The sequence below is a fragment of the Chrysoperla carnea genome, chromosome 1 (genome assembly GCF_905475395.1).
Source record: "Chrysoperla carnea chromosome 1, inChrCarn1.1, whole genome shotgun sequence".
Classification (NCBI taxonomy): domain Eukaryota; kingdom Metazoa; phylum Arthropoda; class Insecta; order Neuroptera; family Chrysopidae; genus Chrysoperla; species Chrysoperla carnea.
In genome coordinates this window covers 15,756,997-15,772,823 of record NC_058337.1, presented here as the reverse complement: position 1 = coordinate 15,772,823, position 15,827 = coordinate 15,756,997, and the positions used below count along the sequence as shown (strand labels likewise).

The following is a 15,827-nucleotide window of genomic DNA, read 5'->3' as shown; positions in this document are numbered from 1 at the left end:
CATCATTCTTAGTTTTACTAGTTGTATTTATTTACGGTGTGTTTTTTAAATTTACATACCTATGCGCGAAATCCGAAAAATAAGTTTGATCGAGAAGAACTTAAAACAAAAATTATGGGTTTTAAAGGCCGACATCAAAGACATTTTTTTGAAAAAATTTTTCCAAAACATCTACCTTATTAGTACTTGCGACTACAAAATACTGACCTGACTTACTATAAAATACGAACACACAAGTACGATGTAGATTTCATCTTACTCATAAATATTTCATCCTCAGTATATAGTCGCATCAATGAATGTTTTTACTCGGGAGTCCTCAATAACAGTTCCAATTTTGATGATGATACAGAGGGGCGAAAAAATTCCAAATAATTCCTACGAAACCAAAAAAATTTGGTTTAATAAGAATTAAATTTCTAAACATTATATCAAAAAACATCCTATATATACATATATTTTGGATTTATAGTTTTTGTAACCATCTGATGTTCATTTCTTTTTCTTTTAAGCGACGTAGCTCGAAAAAGGTGCACTTTGGGATACTGGTGCTGTTGAACTTTTTGTTTCTTAGATGTTTTTCTAAAGCTTCGAATGAAAAAAAAAATTACTTCTGACGCCAACTACAGTAAATAATCAAACAATATGCGAAGTTTTGATCAGCGCGATACTTCCAAATACAGGAGAAAATTAAAAATAATAATTTTTCATGATATTTCATCTACAAACAAGTTATTTAATTTAAGTGTTAATTCTATGATTTTGAATGGAATACATTTACACTTTGATAAGAGTTACCTATTAAAAAAAACATAGTGACTAGTGTAACAACTAATCAAGTAATATTACAAAAAGTACAAAAAGAGCACACATAGAAATAATATATTCTTAATAACATTGTATTAAACCTATATTATTAATTATTATACCATGCATATATGTAATATGCAAGGTATATTAAGTTTAGTCCTAAGTTTGTACCGCTTAAAAATATTGATGCTACGAACAAAATTTCGGTATAGGTGTTCATAGAATCACCTAATTAGTCCATTTCCGGTTGTTTGTCCGTCTGTCCGTCTGTCTGCCAACACGATAAGTCAACAATGAAAAGAGATATCACGATGAATTTTTATAGCGTACTCTCGATGTAAAAAGTAAGGTCGAGTTCTTAAATGAGCAACATAGGTCAATTGGGTCCTGGGCCCGTAGAACCCATCTTGTAAACCGTTAGAGATAGAACAAAAGTTTAAATGTAAAAAATGTTCCTTATAAAAACAAAACAACTTTTATACATTTTTTTCGTAAACATCACTGTTTACCTGTGAGGGCGTAAATTAGGCGTACATTTTATAGTATGTATTATATGGAAATATCAGTTATGTATGTGTGACATGTATGTATGTGTAATGTGATAGAGTAATCAACACTGTCTATGCGTGGTATTTCAACAATTAACTGAGTCAATTGTTTGTTTTCACTTGTTTTATAAAAATTTGAATAATTCTTCTTTCAATACCGCGATTACTCATAAAACTTGATGTGATATTTTTGTTTGTTTAATTATAAATTTATTCAACAACAATCTATACCTATTAACGTTTATACTTATGTATGCATATTAATAACTATAAAGCTCTAGTGATTGTTAACAATTATTTAAATTTTTTTTTTGTGTATTCAACATAATAAAATAAACATGCCAGAAAATAAAAGTTTAGTTTTTGATAAAAATGGAAAGCAATTAACAGAAGAAGAAATGCAAGAACGAATTGAAGTTTTACGAAAATTAATTCAAGGTTAATTATTTGATTTTTTTTTTTAATTAACTCTATTATCCAATATAATTAAGAAAGAATAAAAAATAATTTTATTTTTCGTTTATTCTCAAGAGATTAATTTAATATCAAGATATAAATATACGATTTTACTTATCATAACAATTTTTGATGCAAATATTTTCTTGTTTTCATACTTTTAAGAGCGCGATTCTGTAATTGTGGTTCTAGTTTTCAAACTTAATTTTATTTAAAATTAATTTTGTGGTTATAATGTCGTGAAAAATTTATCGCGCTCTTAAAAGTATTAAAACAAGAAAATATTTGCATCTAAAATTGTTATGATAAGTAAAATCGTCATTACAGTCGAAAGACCTCTAAGATTAAGCTGTTTTACACAGGACCAAAGAGAAGTCCCCCGACTGTAATGACGATTTCACTTATCATAACAATTTCAGATAAAAATATTTTCTTGTTTTCAGTATATAGCTGTACATTGTCTCAAATATTTCGTACATAGTTTCATACTTCCAATTTATAAATATGCCTTCTTACAAACCGCTTGTGAGAACAATAATTAAAATTCTCTGTAAAATACAATTAGTCTAGTCTATCTATTTTGAGCAAAATGTTAAATTTTAGTAACCGAGATACAGCAAACCAATACATAAAAAGTAAAAAGTCGTAAATTTTGCGTAGAATTCAATGCACTATTTTTTTACACTTTTAAATTACGGGATGACATTCAAAATGGCTGTCAAAGTTGTTCGAAAACAGTTTTTTTAAAATATATAGTATAAAAAAAAGTTTTAAACAAAAAATGCGTAACTTTTAATTTCGAATCGATCTAGCCCAGTTAGATGACAAAAAATTATAAAATAAAAAAATTATTGAAAAAAAACTGTTAAAAGTTGCATTTCCCATATCTCTTTGAAAAAAAATATATTTTTAAACGACCTTTAGTCAAAAGTTTGTCCTTAATATGCCCAAGAACATCATTTTTGCAAATTTGAAAAATATTGAAAAGTTTGGGCAAAAATCGCTTTTATCGACCAAAAGCCATGTTTCTTTAAATTCCAATAGCTCATATACGCGTGCTTTTTTATAAACGTTTCTGTGCTTAAAATTTTCTTTAATAGTTGCCTGAATATTTACGGATATTGCGCGCTTGATTAATTGATCGATAACATGCGAAATATCGGTCGAAAAATCAGTTGTGAAACATTTTGAAACACTATATTAATTATTTTTTCAATTTTTTTATGTAATATAATTGCTTCTAGTTGATATTTTATACTATTAGTGAGGTCTTAGTTATAGATGGAGGTTTTTTTCTTCACAAATTTGTTTGGGCATCTCGTAAAACTGTGCTAGAAGTTTTAAAATTGTTTCCAAACTGCCAGCAAAATCGTTTTTTTTTTACGGTCATCCGGATGATGCTCGAGTACTAAGTCAGTAGAACGTATGCATTGACAATTGAAAAAAACCCGCTCTTAAAACAGAATTTGACTGATCACTAGCACTTTTCTGCTCACTAGCTTTATAAATAAATTTGGAAAAAAGAAAAAATTTTTTAGAAAAAATTCGAAAAATTTTCTGTGATTTGAAAGTTGGGCCTTTGAATGATGTGGGCCTTTTAATAATTTTATGTAAAAATTCGATTTTGATTTTAATAATCGATCATTACTCAAGTATAATCTCATTCTTCAAGTTTATTTTATAATGGCAATTTATATGCTAATGTTATTTTATTATAATCAGGATATATTCTTTCGTTATTGGTTTTAATGAGTAGTAAAAATTATAATTTACTAATAATTATACTTATAAGAATGTGTTTAAGTATTTGCTCTTGACCATGACACGTGTTTTTGTATATTTTTAATAATTTCGATACAATGTTGCAAATGATTATAACTCGTCAGATCAGCTGCATTCTACATTTTATGCAATCAACACACCATGCATGCAGATGCGTAACAGTTGATTTTAATCAACTTACACACACATCATGAATACCAAGGAGTATTAGTTTTCCATTAAAATAAAAAGTATGTTATTACTTCAGACTACACATAATTTTTTTCTGCTTTAAATTACAGAAGTTATTTTTTATTTAAATAGGTACACGATCATGTACTGAATGTAAATGCACAAAATCCTTACAAAAAAAGGATTTTGTGCGGGGAAAGTGCCTCCGTGCCTCCCTTTAAAGGAAAACTGTTTTCTACTATATCTCCATAGCCGCGCACTTTGGACCACAAATGGTAATAATTTTACTGTAGATAATTAAATTTCCCAGCTTTTTTGTAAATTTTTGTTTTTTATTTATAATATAAATAAAGTATTGTGATCGAAAAAAAATCGATATCGGGGTTTCAACGGAAATCCACGTTTTGAGGGTCCCTGATTCCAAAAAAGTGGTTTTTTAAAAATGTTGCGTTCGTCGATATGTCGGTAAGTCGGTATGTCGGTATGTCTGTTACCAAGCTGGATCCTTCAATTTTCAACCGATTTTTCTCAAGCTCGGTACATAGGTTCAGTTTGGTCATAATTCCAGACGATTTTTTCATTTTTTACCTAGGCCTTTTTTTAAGGGTACTTCCCTCTAGGCCAAATCAGGATTTTTGGGGTTTTCTCAAAAACGGCTCTAACGATTTCGATTAAACTTGGCACAAGGCTAGACCTTAGAGGTTCCTAGAATTGATATAAGCCACATATCCGGGAAAATTCGAGAAGGCCCACATCTTTGGGAAAAACTTTTTTTTGGCTTTTTCTCAAAAACGGCTCAAACGATTTGGAATAAACTAGGCACAAGGCTAGACCTTAAGGTGTTCCTAGAATTGGTATAAGCCACATATCCGGGAAAATTCGAGAAGGTCCACACTCTTGGGAAAAACTTTTTTTTGGGTTTTCTCAAAAACGGCTTAAACGATTTGGATTAAACTAGGCACAAGGCTAGACATTAAGGTGTTCCTAGAATGGGTATAAGCCACATATCCGGGAAAATTCGAGAAGGTCCACATTCTTGGGAAAAACTTTTTTTTGGGTTTTCTCAAAGACGGCTCTAACGATTTGGATTAAACTGGGCACAAGGCTAGATCTTAAGGTGTTACTGGGATTGGTATAACCCACATATCAGGGAAAATTCGAGAAGGCCCACAACTTGGGGAAAACTTTTTTTTGGTATTTTCTCAAAAATGGCTCTAAGGATTTCGATTAAACTTGACACGAGGCTAGACCTTAAAGAGTTCCTAGGATTGGTATAGGCTACATATCCAGGAAAATTCGAGAAGGCCCACACTTTGGGCTTTTCTCAAATATGACTCCAACGATTTCAATTAAACTTGGCACAAGGCTAGACCTTCAGGTGTTCCTAGGATTGGTATAAGCCACATATCCGGGAAAATTTGAGAAGGCCCACACCCCTTCCAAATACAGGAAAATGAGAAAGGCTAGCTCTAAGGAGATTCTGAGGGGATAGCAGTGAAACTTCGAATCCGGGTTTATATTCACCAGGTCCTTAGTTTAATATAACTCCTCTCTGGTAATATAACTCCTTGAGCCGTGGTGCTGGAGGGGATGAAATCGTCAAAAGTGGTCAAATCAACCCTACCCAAAATTGATCATATATTATTTAAAATGTCTTTTAAGTAACTTTTGTAACTTGGTAATCTTTGCTTAACCTCCTGTGTTGTGTTTAGGGTTCTTTAGTATGTATTGGTGAGTATTTGCCTTCTATCTGTTTCGATATATATATATAAGGGCCCAAGCTTTAGCCAATTGATAGAATTTAAGAATATAAAAACGATGTAGCTAAACATGCCTTGAAGTTGCAATTTCAAAGTCGTTTTCTTGCATATCTTTCGAATTGATAGGGCGATTTTGATAAACTTTGGTGTGTAGACAATGTTTCTCATACAAAATAATTTATATCAACCTCAAAGCAATACCAATTCATGGGCGTAAAATATTTGGATTTAGGGCGTAAAATGTTGTTAGCTAAGACCCCCAAATTTGTACGTTGCTATGAATAGAATTTTAATTAATTATTTACTACATCACATTATTACTATATCACAATGAAAAACATTCAAAAGATGATGTGAATTTTATTTCCTAAGATTTAATCCCAATACATTGTGGGGGCCAAAAATTTGAATTTTAAAATTTGTAAGGCCCACAAAATATAGACAATGTAGCGTCAAAATTTTTCAAGCCTGTCACTTGTTAATCTTTAATTATACAAATTATAATTTCTTTAAATTTTTTTTCAGATGATAAACACTTACAAGTTCGTACTGATGTTAATTGGCTAACGCGATTCCTGTATCCAACTAAATTTGAGCCAGAAGACGCCTATAAAAGAGTAATTTTTTTTACAAAATAATATTTGTTCTTTTACTAATAAAATACATTTTTTTTATTTTCTAGATGATTGATTATTACAAATTAAAGGCAGAAAATCCAAAATTTTATTTTACAGAATCACCAAACAAAATGTCTCATTTCTTGAACACAGAGTTGAAAATATTATTACCTGATAGAGATTTAAATGGTCGAAGAGTTTTTATTACAAAAATGGGTGAGATTAACCAAATTAAAGTATGAAGCATCTATCGTCCAAGCGGTCACTGCAAAATTTTTAGGATACCTGTTATATTAATGAAAACCATCAGGAATGATAGTATTCATGTTTTTAAAAAATATGTGCTATGATTTTTGAATTTCGTATGACCCCAATAGTAGGGAAATAAATTTATTTACACACTTACATGGTTTCTATTTTATAGTGATCAAACCTATGTCAAATTGTAGAATCCAAAGTATTATTTAAGGAAAACAAGTTAAAGCAAACAATTGACTGAGTTTATTGTTGAAATACCATGTATAGACAGTGTTGATGACGCATTCGTTTGTTTTTTGAAGTCACGTAAATATAAAAAGATATGCACTTTTAAATAACCACACACATAACTGATATTCCCATATTAATACATGTTATAAAATTTGTACCTAATTAGCGTCCTCGTGGTGATGTTTATGATGTTTACAAAAAAATTGAAAGAAACATTTTTTATATTTAAACTTTTTTTCTATCTCTAACGGTTTACATGATGGGTCCTACGGATCGAAGACCCAATTGACCTATATTGCTCATTTACAAATTCGACCTCACTTTTTACGTCCTGAGTACGCTATAAAAATTTTATGTTGAAATTTCTTTTCATTTTTGAGTTATCGTGTTGACAGACAGACGGGCAGACAACCGGAAATGGACTAATTAGGTGATTCTATGAACGCCCATACCAAAATTTATTTCGTAGCATCAATATTTTTAAGCGTCACAAACTTGGGACTAAACTTAATATACCATATATATTTCATATACACATGGTATTCAAATGATTGCCTTGATGAAAAATGAGGAAAGTTGAGTCAACCACGAGTTTAAATTTTTAAAATATTAATAACAGTATTTTATAGGCAAGTTAATAATTTAAACTTACAAATTATGAAATTTCAAATATTTATACGATATTTAATTTAAAAAGGAAAATTCCAAAGTTATTCCGAAGTTTAAAGTTATCACTTCTGTGGACAGTCCACTGGACTGACTATCATTTCTTTTATTAAAAATATTATTTGATGTAATGACTCAAAAATAATATTTTTTCTTATTTTTTTCTTTGTAATTACTTAAATCTTGTAAATAAAACTCGTGATTGCCTTTTCTTATGTTTTGAAATGAACCTGAGAAAAAAAAATACTTTGTTTTTATTTTTGTTCGGAAGATACAGATAGTCGTATCTCAAAATAGAAAGTATCTGACCAAAGGTTTAAATAAACTTTTTTCCTTACTTTCAGACAAGAAATCATACCTTAAATTTTTTTGCAATATTAATAAGACACCGCATATATTATTACTTATTAGCCAATCGCGTGACGTGCACACTTAAACTTTTCGTTTTGTAGTATATACCTAGAAAGTTACACAACATTTTTTTTTAAATCAAGAAACTGGGATACAAATACTATCTTGCAGTTTATTGTGGCGGATAACGTTAGATGGATTAAAAAATAAAATATAAAATAAAATATTAGATTTTTTAACTAATAATGGAAGAGCCAGGCCAAAAAAACTTCGTTTAATTTACTGAGGCTGATAATTTGAAGATTGGTTTTAGTAGTTGTGTACACACACATACTGCAGTCAGACAAGCGAACGATAGAACAGAGGTTAGATATATCCTATACAAATGGTTAAGTTTTACGTGGTACTCAAACTTTTTTACTAAAGCTGAAAATTGTTATACAGATTGTATATTGCATATAAATAACAGTTATGATTGTCAGTCAGTTAGGTGCTAGAACAGGGCTGGTCAGTCAGTACTTATTTATGAACAATAGATACATCATATTCATTTATGTTTTTAGTGGTATTGAAATGAATTTATTTAAGCTGAAAATTGTTATACTGCTTGTATATTACATATAGATAACAGTTATGACAGTCAGTCAGTTAAACGTTAGAACAGGGCTGGTTAGCCAGCTCTTATTTATGAACAATAAATAGAAAAGAGACAATTACGATTTCCGTGGTATTTAAATGAATTTATTAATTGTTATAACACCTAACTGACTGACAATAATTACTGTTAATTATATGCAATATACAATCTACAAAACAATTTTCAGCTTTAGTAAATTCATTTTGGTACCACGTACAACTTTCCATTTCGATACCTGACAACTTTCGCTTGACTGACCGCAGTATGTGTATGTACACAACTACTATAACCAACCCTACAATTACCAGCTTTAGTAAATTTAACGAATTTTTTTGGTCGAGCACTTAATCCATAAGCAGTGAAGATTAAATTTGGGTTTTTACTTATCAAATTATAATTAAAAATTCCCACCTAAAATAAAATAATTAATCAAAGTTTTCTATTTTTAAAAAGGTGAAGTTCCAAATAATATGTCTTTAACCGATTTAATTAATATGGATGATATTTGGATGGAAGCAGTATTAGATGAACCGGAAACACAGAAAAATGGGTTATCAAGTATCATTGATTTATCTAAGACTCCATGGGCGATATCCAAATGGCTAACACCAGGAAATATGCGGGTTGGATCAAAAAAGGCAGACTTAGTACCATTTACAGATTTACAAATCCACATAGTAAACACATCACCTTTTTTAAATGCAGCTATTGCTTTAATATTTCCATTTCTAAGCACGCATACAAAAGAACATGTAAGTTACATTTTATATTATTTAGATGATGCCAAATTGTTGCTAATTCTAACTCATGTAGTATATACCAGAAATTCGAATCATGTATCTTTGCGTCACAAAATCTGCAAAGAGCCAATGTAAAAAAGGTGTCAGTCATACTTTTTTCTCTAAAATATATTTGGTGATTGTTGAATCCTCAGAGAACACCAACGAGTCTTTATCAAAAAAGTACACCCACACTGTTTTGTTTAACAGTGCTAAACACAGCAGATTCTTTATGGTTTATTCTTACTCATTCCATATCGTTTGTTGTTCCACAATCTCTGCAGAAATTGTCATTTGCAACCCTCCCCACCCTTTTTTTTTATAGATTAAACGGCTACAAGATTCAAGAAATGACACCTACTTCTCGATTTCGCTATTTATCTTTTCAATATTTATTCATGTTTTTACTTGCAATTTTAAGCGTTCCTTTAATTATTGCCTCGTAGTTTTTTACTTATTTATATGTGATTCTTGTTTTAGATTCATTTTCATTACACGGATTGGCCGTCATTACATAAATTTGTCAACCCGGATATACTACCGAAAGAATATGGTGGAACCCAAGAAATTGATCATGACGCAATACGAGAGAAATATCTTTACAATAATGCTTCTACAATTGTGAAGAATTTGAGTGCTAATTATAAATTGGATTTGTAATTGATGGATTAGAGATAACATTTTCTATAATACAAGAAAAATTAATGCGGAAGCATTTTATATTACTAACCTGCATGATTGACGTCAATGTCAAAAAATTGAAATTATTTTCAAAAGAGTAATGGGATTTGCACAAATGGTTACATCATGACAATAATTAATAATTATTATTTAAATAAATGTATATTTCATCTTATTCTTTTAATAAATTTATTAAGTTTTTTCTTTTTTTCACTTCCCAGTATAGGAAAGCTATTGTATTGGGTCCGATTTTCGAAATCGATATTTTCAACATGTCAACATAGCTTTTTATTATACTTTTTATTATACGGGTTATTTGTGTGTGGATCCCAAGGCTTGTTTTCTAACAAATAATATCTTTGAAATTAATTAATTAAAAATTTTTACTAATTTAAAAATAATCTGTGTAAAATTGATGGAAACAAAGATGTTCACTGATATTCCCTTTTAGAATTTGTGCCGTCAATACGATTTTGCAGAGTTAGCGTAACGTCAACCTAGCCCCCCCCCCATCTTTAATCGTTGATTTCTGCTAAACGGCTAGAGCAACAAAATTGGAAATAGAGTAACTAATAAGCAAATAAATAGCACTAAATTTCTTGGGTTGACCCAATTTGGTTTGCGATGGTGGGGGGGCTAGGGTGACATGGGTCAATTCGCATGGATTGTAAACTCTATTTTTCTTATTAAATTTATTCTGCACGATTTTCCATTAACGGGGAAATGGCTAACTACCCACAGTGTACTTAAATTTTTTTGCCTCGCGTTAATAGTAAATTACCAAGATAATTTAGTTTTCGCATGTAGTGGGTGAGTAACTGCTTGTTGCACGAGAAACAGTGCAGAAAGAGAGTACTTATCTTGCATAAGTGAAAAAAATTTAGTATTTAAAATACATTGTTAAGTATTTGAAGTCAAATGAAAGATTCGTACCAAAGATTTTAAATCACGAATTACTTGAGAATTACATCTTACTTCCAGGTAAAATTTATAATAGCCTCAATTCAGTGCTCGCTCAATTTTTAGATTTAAACTGTGCATGTTCAAATCTTACAGTGTTTCACAAATTTGTCTTAATTATCATGACTAAGTTGTATTAAAATGGTACTAGCCTTTACCCGCGGCTCCGCTCACATTTTTATTCGTAAATAACTGGCAAAGACCTTTAAAATGTAAATAAAATAATATGAAAAATTTAAAATAAAATATATCTTTCATGTTTAATGAAATGTCAAATAATCAATTTGCTTAGAAACATATTAACTATTATTGCTTAAAGGCGACATAAAAATGGAAATAAACAAATAAAAATAAGATTAAATATGGCCAGACAACGGGAAGCGCCTTTTTTTTTATTCTATGTAGTGATAATAATTTATTTTAAAGTACTTCCTTTCAGAGTGAATGTAATAATCAAAAGTACACTTCTTCGATTGTTTTCCACAGTTAAAGTAAAATGTATCAAATAATCAGTTTTCAATTTTTTTTAATTTAAAAAGTATGTCTCATAACTTTGGTTGAACCCTGTATTTTTATCAATTATAGCATGTGTTATGCTGATGTATCGGCCGTAAGATTGTCCAGTTTGAATTCATAATTTTATCAAGTAGGGCACAAAAATCCTATTTTGCAGGCATTTCTTTTTCGTTATATTTTTTCAAAAGCTTTTATTATGTGTCCTTTATTTTGAAAAAATCATTACAATCACATTGCATACTACACGCAATACTACAATTATTTCTGTAGTTAATTAACGACGGTTTATTTCGTTAATAACAATGGGCACATTGAATTTCATAAGCACACCCTATACAAGGATAATAAAAATCTATATTTCAAAACCTAAATATATATTTTAATTTTATTCTATTTATTTTTCTTAATCTGCATGTATTTTGTCTACGGATAAAAGGTATTATTTCTCAGATATAACAAAAAATAAAGCAACTCGTACATATATCTATATTAAAATAATAAATCAAATATGCAAGAGACACAAACATTATTTAAATATACCGCTTGAATGGACATTTATGATAGCTTTAAGTACAATTCTTTACAATCTTTATTCGTATATATGCACGAACGACTTAACTATTATATACCCAACCCAAAACCATATAAAGCAGTAGATTTTAGTTTATAGTACATACTTTTAAAAAAGAAGAGTGTATCATATTATCTTAAGTATACATTCAAACTTAATATTAAAGTGATACAAAGATGTTGGAAATTCTAGACATTATATAATTTAATTTTATTTTTCTGTAGTATAATAATAAGTCAAAAAGTTGTAAAACAGAACTAATTAATTTTTATTACACTGCGTGCTTAAAACAATTGTAATAGTTTTTATAACTGAAGATAAAATGGTTGCAATTGAGTAATATAGATTATAATTATAATAATTTTGTTATGCATCGACGAAGAATATGAATCATTTGTTATACCTTCACCTCATATAATAGTTATGTGGGCAACGTGGTTTACTCCTAGGTCCAAGCGCTCAGTATGTTTGTCAGTCAAGCTGTGTTTTGTTATTAGTGGAGATGCAAAGGCGGCTTTATATAATTCTTTTTGATGGATATCCTTTTCATAGGGCTAGACACTTCACCAATGACACATAAAATAGTAAATGTCTAATGATATAGGACGCCACGGTTGCTTTTCGAGTACTAAAGCTTCCTATGTAACCCCTAGATATCTTGCTAGACCTAAAAGACAGACTTTTCCCATCTTCGAAAGATTGAAATCACAGCCTTCATTGCACATGGAATCATTTGTTTGAGTTTGAAGAAAGTTTTTTGAAATCAACACATCACCCATATAGTGGTGAGAGGCTAAAAAACGATGTCTCTCGGTGTTACCTGAACTTATAGGAACAGCTGAAATATAGGCTCAAGCAGCGCTAAAATTATAGATTCAGGCTCGGTAGATTCTTTGGTCTGGTGTATTTCAGGTTCGCTATTGGGGACCTCTCTGAATTATATGTCGAAATTAAATACACTAAATACAAAAATTACAAATTACATTGTAAATGAAGATAAAGATAGTTACCAACAACATGAACTAAACATATCCTTTTGGCCCCTATCTAAAATATCAAAATACTAAAATGTAGGTAATAGCCAACTTAATACTTTTCACACTAGAAAAATATTATATTATTATGAGATAGGACTTCTTCATTCATCTACAAAGCGTTCTAGAAATGTTTATCATTGTCATTTCTAAGGGTAGTTTTTTGGAGTTGCAACCATCTTCAGCTGCTTTTTGACATTGAATTCGTAATCAGCGCGCCCAAATACCCCCCGAAAGACGATATTAGAGCAGAAATTTTAAATTTAAAATTTTTTCTCTGTGGGTGGTTTTAATGGGGATGGTGTTATATTCAGTTGATTCTCGCCCTCAAATTCATTATCAACGACTTCAAAAACCGCAGAGAGACAATTTCTGAGGTGAAATTCAGAATTTTCAAAATTTTTTTATCATTGACACTTCTAGGGGTATTTTTAATGGGGTTGAAACCATCCTCAATTGCTTGTTGACCTTGAATTTGTGAACAGCGAACCTAAGAGCTCCATAAGAGACGATTTCTGAGGCAAAATTTTGAATTTAATAAAGTTTTTGTCTATCACTTCCAGAGGTAGTTTTAATGGGGTTGCAACGGTATTCAGTTGCTTTTAACCTTGAATTCATTATCAGCAACCTCAAAAACAATCGGGAGACAATTTTCGAGGTGAAATATTGATTTATTTTCACTTTTACTATTTGGAGTGCTTTGGGGATGGAAAAACTACCCTAATTTTCGCAGTTTTTTTTTGTAATGCCAAGGTTAGTGCGGCTGAATGTTTCTAGTGGTCTAAGTAACACATACACACAAAAATTTTGAAATCGGAGCTGTTCCACCACTTTTTCACATTTTCCGGCTTATTAAGTGTACTAATTGAGAAAAACTTTAGATACAAAAAATTATAATTTTAAATCACTTTTGTCTTTCAAACCTTTTTTATTACAATCAATAATTGGAATTTGGAACCAAATATTTCTTTGACACAAATGGAAAGATCATATTAAAGTTTCATAACAAAACTGTTTTTATTTCTTATTTTTTTCATGATAATTCAAAAGTTACAGACAGTTTAAAAGGAGAAACGAAAACGCCCCCGACAAAAAAAATTTTCGTAAAACATCGTTGTGACGTAATAATGTTAATTGTATACACTGTATATAATTATTAATTGACATTATGACGTTACACGATCTTTTACGAACATTTTTTTTCGGGCGTTTTGTTTCTCTTTTTAAAAGTTCATTTAAAACTGCCTGTAACTTATAAATTATAATGAAAAATTAAAACAGTTTTGTCATAAAACTTACGTATAATATTTCCATTTTTGGCCAAAAAAAAATTTTAAAATCTTGACACATTTTTTGTGTAAATGATATTTCTTGTGTTTTGGATTTGCCCTATACGATAAAAATTTACGATTTCGCTTTTCTTTTGTAAGAAACTATGATAAGGTTTTTTTTAAGTATAAGTCTTCTCTGCTGTTTTAATTACTGTAAGTGGTATTGTGAAAATACTATACTGAATACTCCTCACTCTGATTCTGGGAGATCTTGTACAAATGGGTATAGAAAACTTTCATCATGTATGTTTGTTCACTGTTCATTGGTTCTATGAATGGAATGTACCTCTATGAACGTATATATGAACGCAGAACAGTATTTGGTTGCATACAATATAGTTAGTAGTGATAACTTTATATTTATTTTGAAAACGTTTTAAAATGGTAGATAAAAATTGTACGTTACATAAAATAAATTTTTACTAACTTTAATAAATTTATAACCATTCCATATTTGATAAAATTTATTATGTTTATTATAGAATTGTTGGAGGTACTACCAACCAAGCTACTAACAGACTGCCGTTACTCCCATGGGAATTATTGTTTAAATTGTTTGGTGACTTTATATATTTTTATTATTATTCTTTGGTGTGGGACTGTTGTTGTTGACTAAACATTTTCAATCAACTAAATGTAAGTGTTTTTGTCATTGAAGAGAATGTATCATAAAAACGATAAAATATTTTTAACAAAAATATTTATTGATTTTTAACAATATTTTACATATTATTTGTACATACAGTTTCAACAAGGATAGTAGAACTCATAATTACCAAAACTGAGAACTCACAAATGATAAAAGCATTAAAAATTTTGTAAAAATAACTCATACATGACTATTCGTAAAAGCTTGAGGGGCTTCCAGTTATTGTTGATATTTTATATGGACCGCCTCAAGTTTTTACGAATAGTCATGTATGAATGACTCCTACAAAATTATTTTCTACTTTTTAGTACAATAAAAGCTTTAAAAAGTATTTTTTATTTAAATTTTTAATATAAAACTAAAAAAAAAAACCATGTTTATGATGGTGGAAACGGTCAAGCTTACCATAAAAATGAATTTCCATCGAAACTAAACGTGTATACAAAACTTTAAATTAATCGGTTGAAGATATCTGCTTCAAAATTTTGTTGAAAGATTCCACCGGAACACACAAAATTTGGTACTAGCGATCAGGTCGTCCAAACCATAAAAATACATTGTCATCCAAACTAAACATGCATACAAAATTTAAGTTCCATCGGTTGACAAACGGACTGACAGATAGAGAACCGGAAATGGACTAATTAGGTGATTTTATGAACACTTATACCAAAATTTTGTTCGTAACACCAATATTTTTAAGCATTACAAACTTGGAACTAAACTAAATAAACCTTGATATATTTTGTATATACATGGTATATATATACTACTAGCATGGTACTCGCCCGCTTCACTGGGCTTAAAAGTTAAACTACCTTAGAACCTTCTTCAGAGCCTCCACATCTTTTGATATCACTTACCCCCTTCCAGAACACTTGAAAGGATTGTTTTACACAGCTAAAATATATACATTTTCAAGTGTAAAAAAGTCATAATTCATTGAGTATTTCAGAAAAGATGGCCATGAATTGTTTTTCATTTAATATTTTAAATTTTATAGAAATCTTTCATTTATG

At 29.8% G+C, this 15,827-nt stretch overlaps 2 protein-coding genes across 2 annotated transcripts in view; one reads left to right on the top strand and one right to left on the bottom strand.

Annotated features, from left to right (window-relative positions):
* LOC123290847 (neuroligin-4, Y-linked) overlaps positions 1-15,827 on the bottom strand; it is a 623,005-nt gene that overhangs the window by 105,682 nt on the left and 501,496 nt on the right. The gene's annotated exons all lie outside the window — the stretch shown is intronic.
* Positions 1,613-9,821, top strand: LOC123290848 (alpha-tocopherol transfer protein-like). Its single transcript, XM_044871194.1, has 5 exons — positions 1,613-1,796; positions 6,053-6,144; positions 6,210-6,360; positions 8,741-9,039; positions 9,547-9,821. The coding sequence occupies exons 1-5, from the start codon at positions 1,697-1,699 to the stop codon at positions 9,724-9,726; spliced, it is 822 nt and encodes a 273-aa protein (XP_044727129.1). The 5' UTR covers positions 1,613-1,696; the 3' UTR covers positions 9,727-9,821.

What these genes read in the sequence shown, in the direction of transcription:
- LOC123290848 (XM_044871194.1), top strand. Translation starts at nt 1,697, where the DNA reads ATGCCAGAAAATAAAAGTTTAGTTTTTGATAAAAATGGAAAGCAATTA. An exon ending in AGTTTTTATTACAAAAATGG is followed by an intron (nt 6,361 to 8,740) that starts GTGAGATTAACC and finishes ATTTTTAAAAAG; the next exon opens with GTGAAGTTCCAAATAATATG. An exon ending in GCACGCATACAAAAGAACAT is followed by an intron (nt 9,040 to 9,546) that starts GTAAGTTACATT and finishes TTCTTGTTTTAG; the next exon opens with ATTCATTTTCATTACACGGA.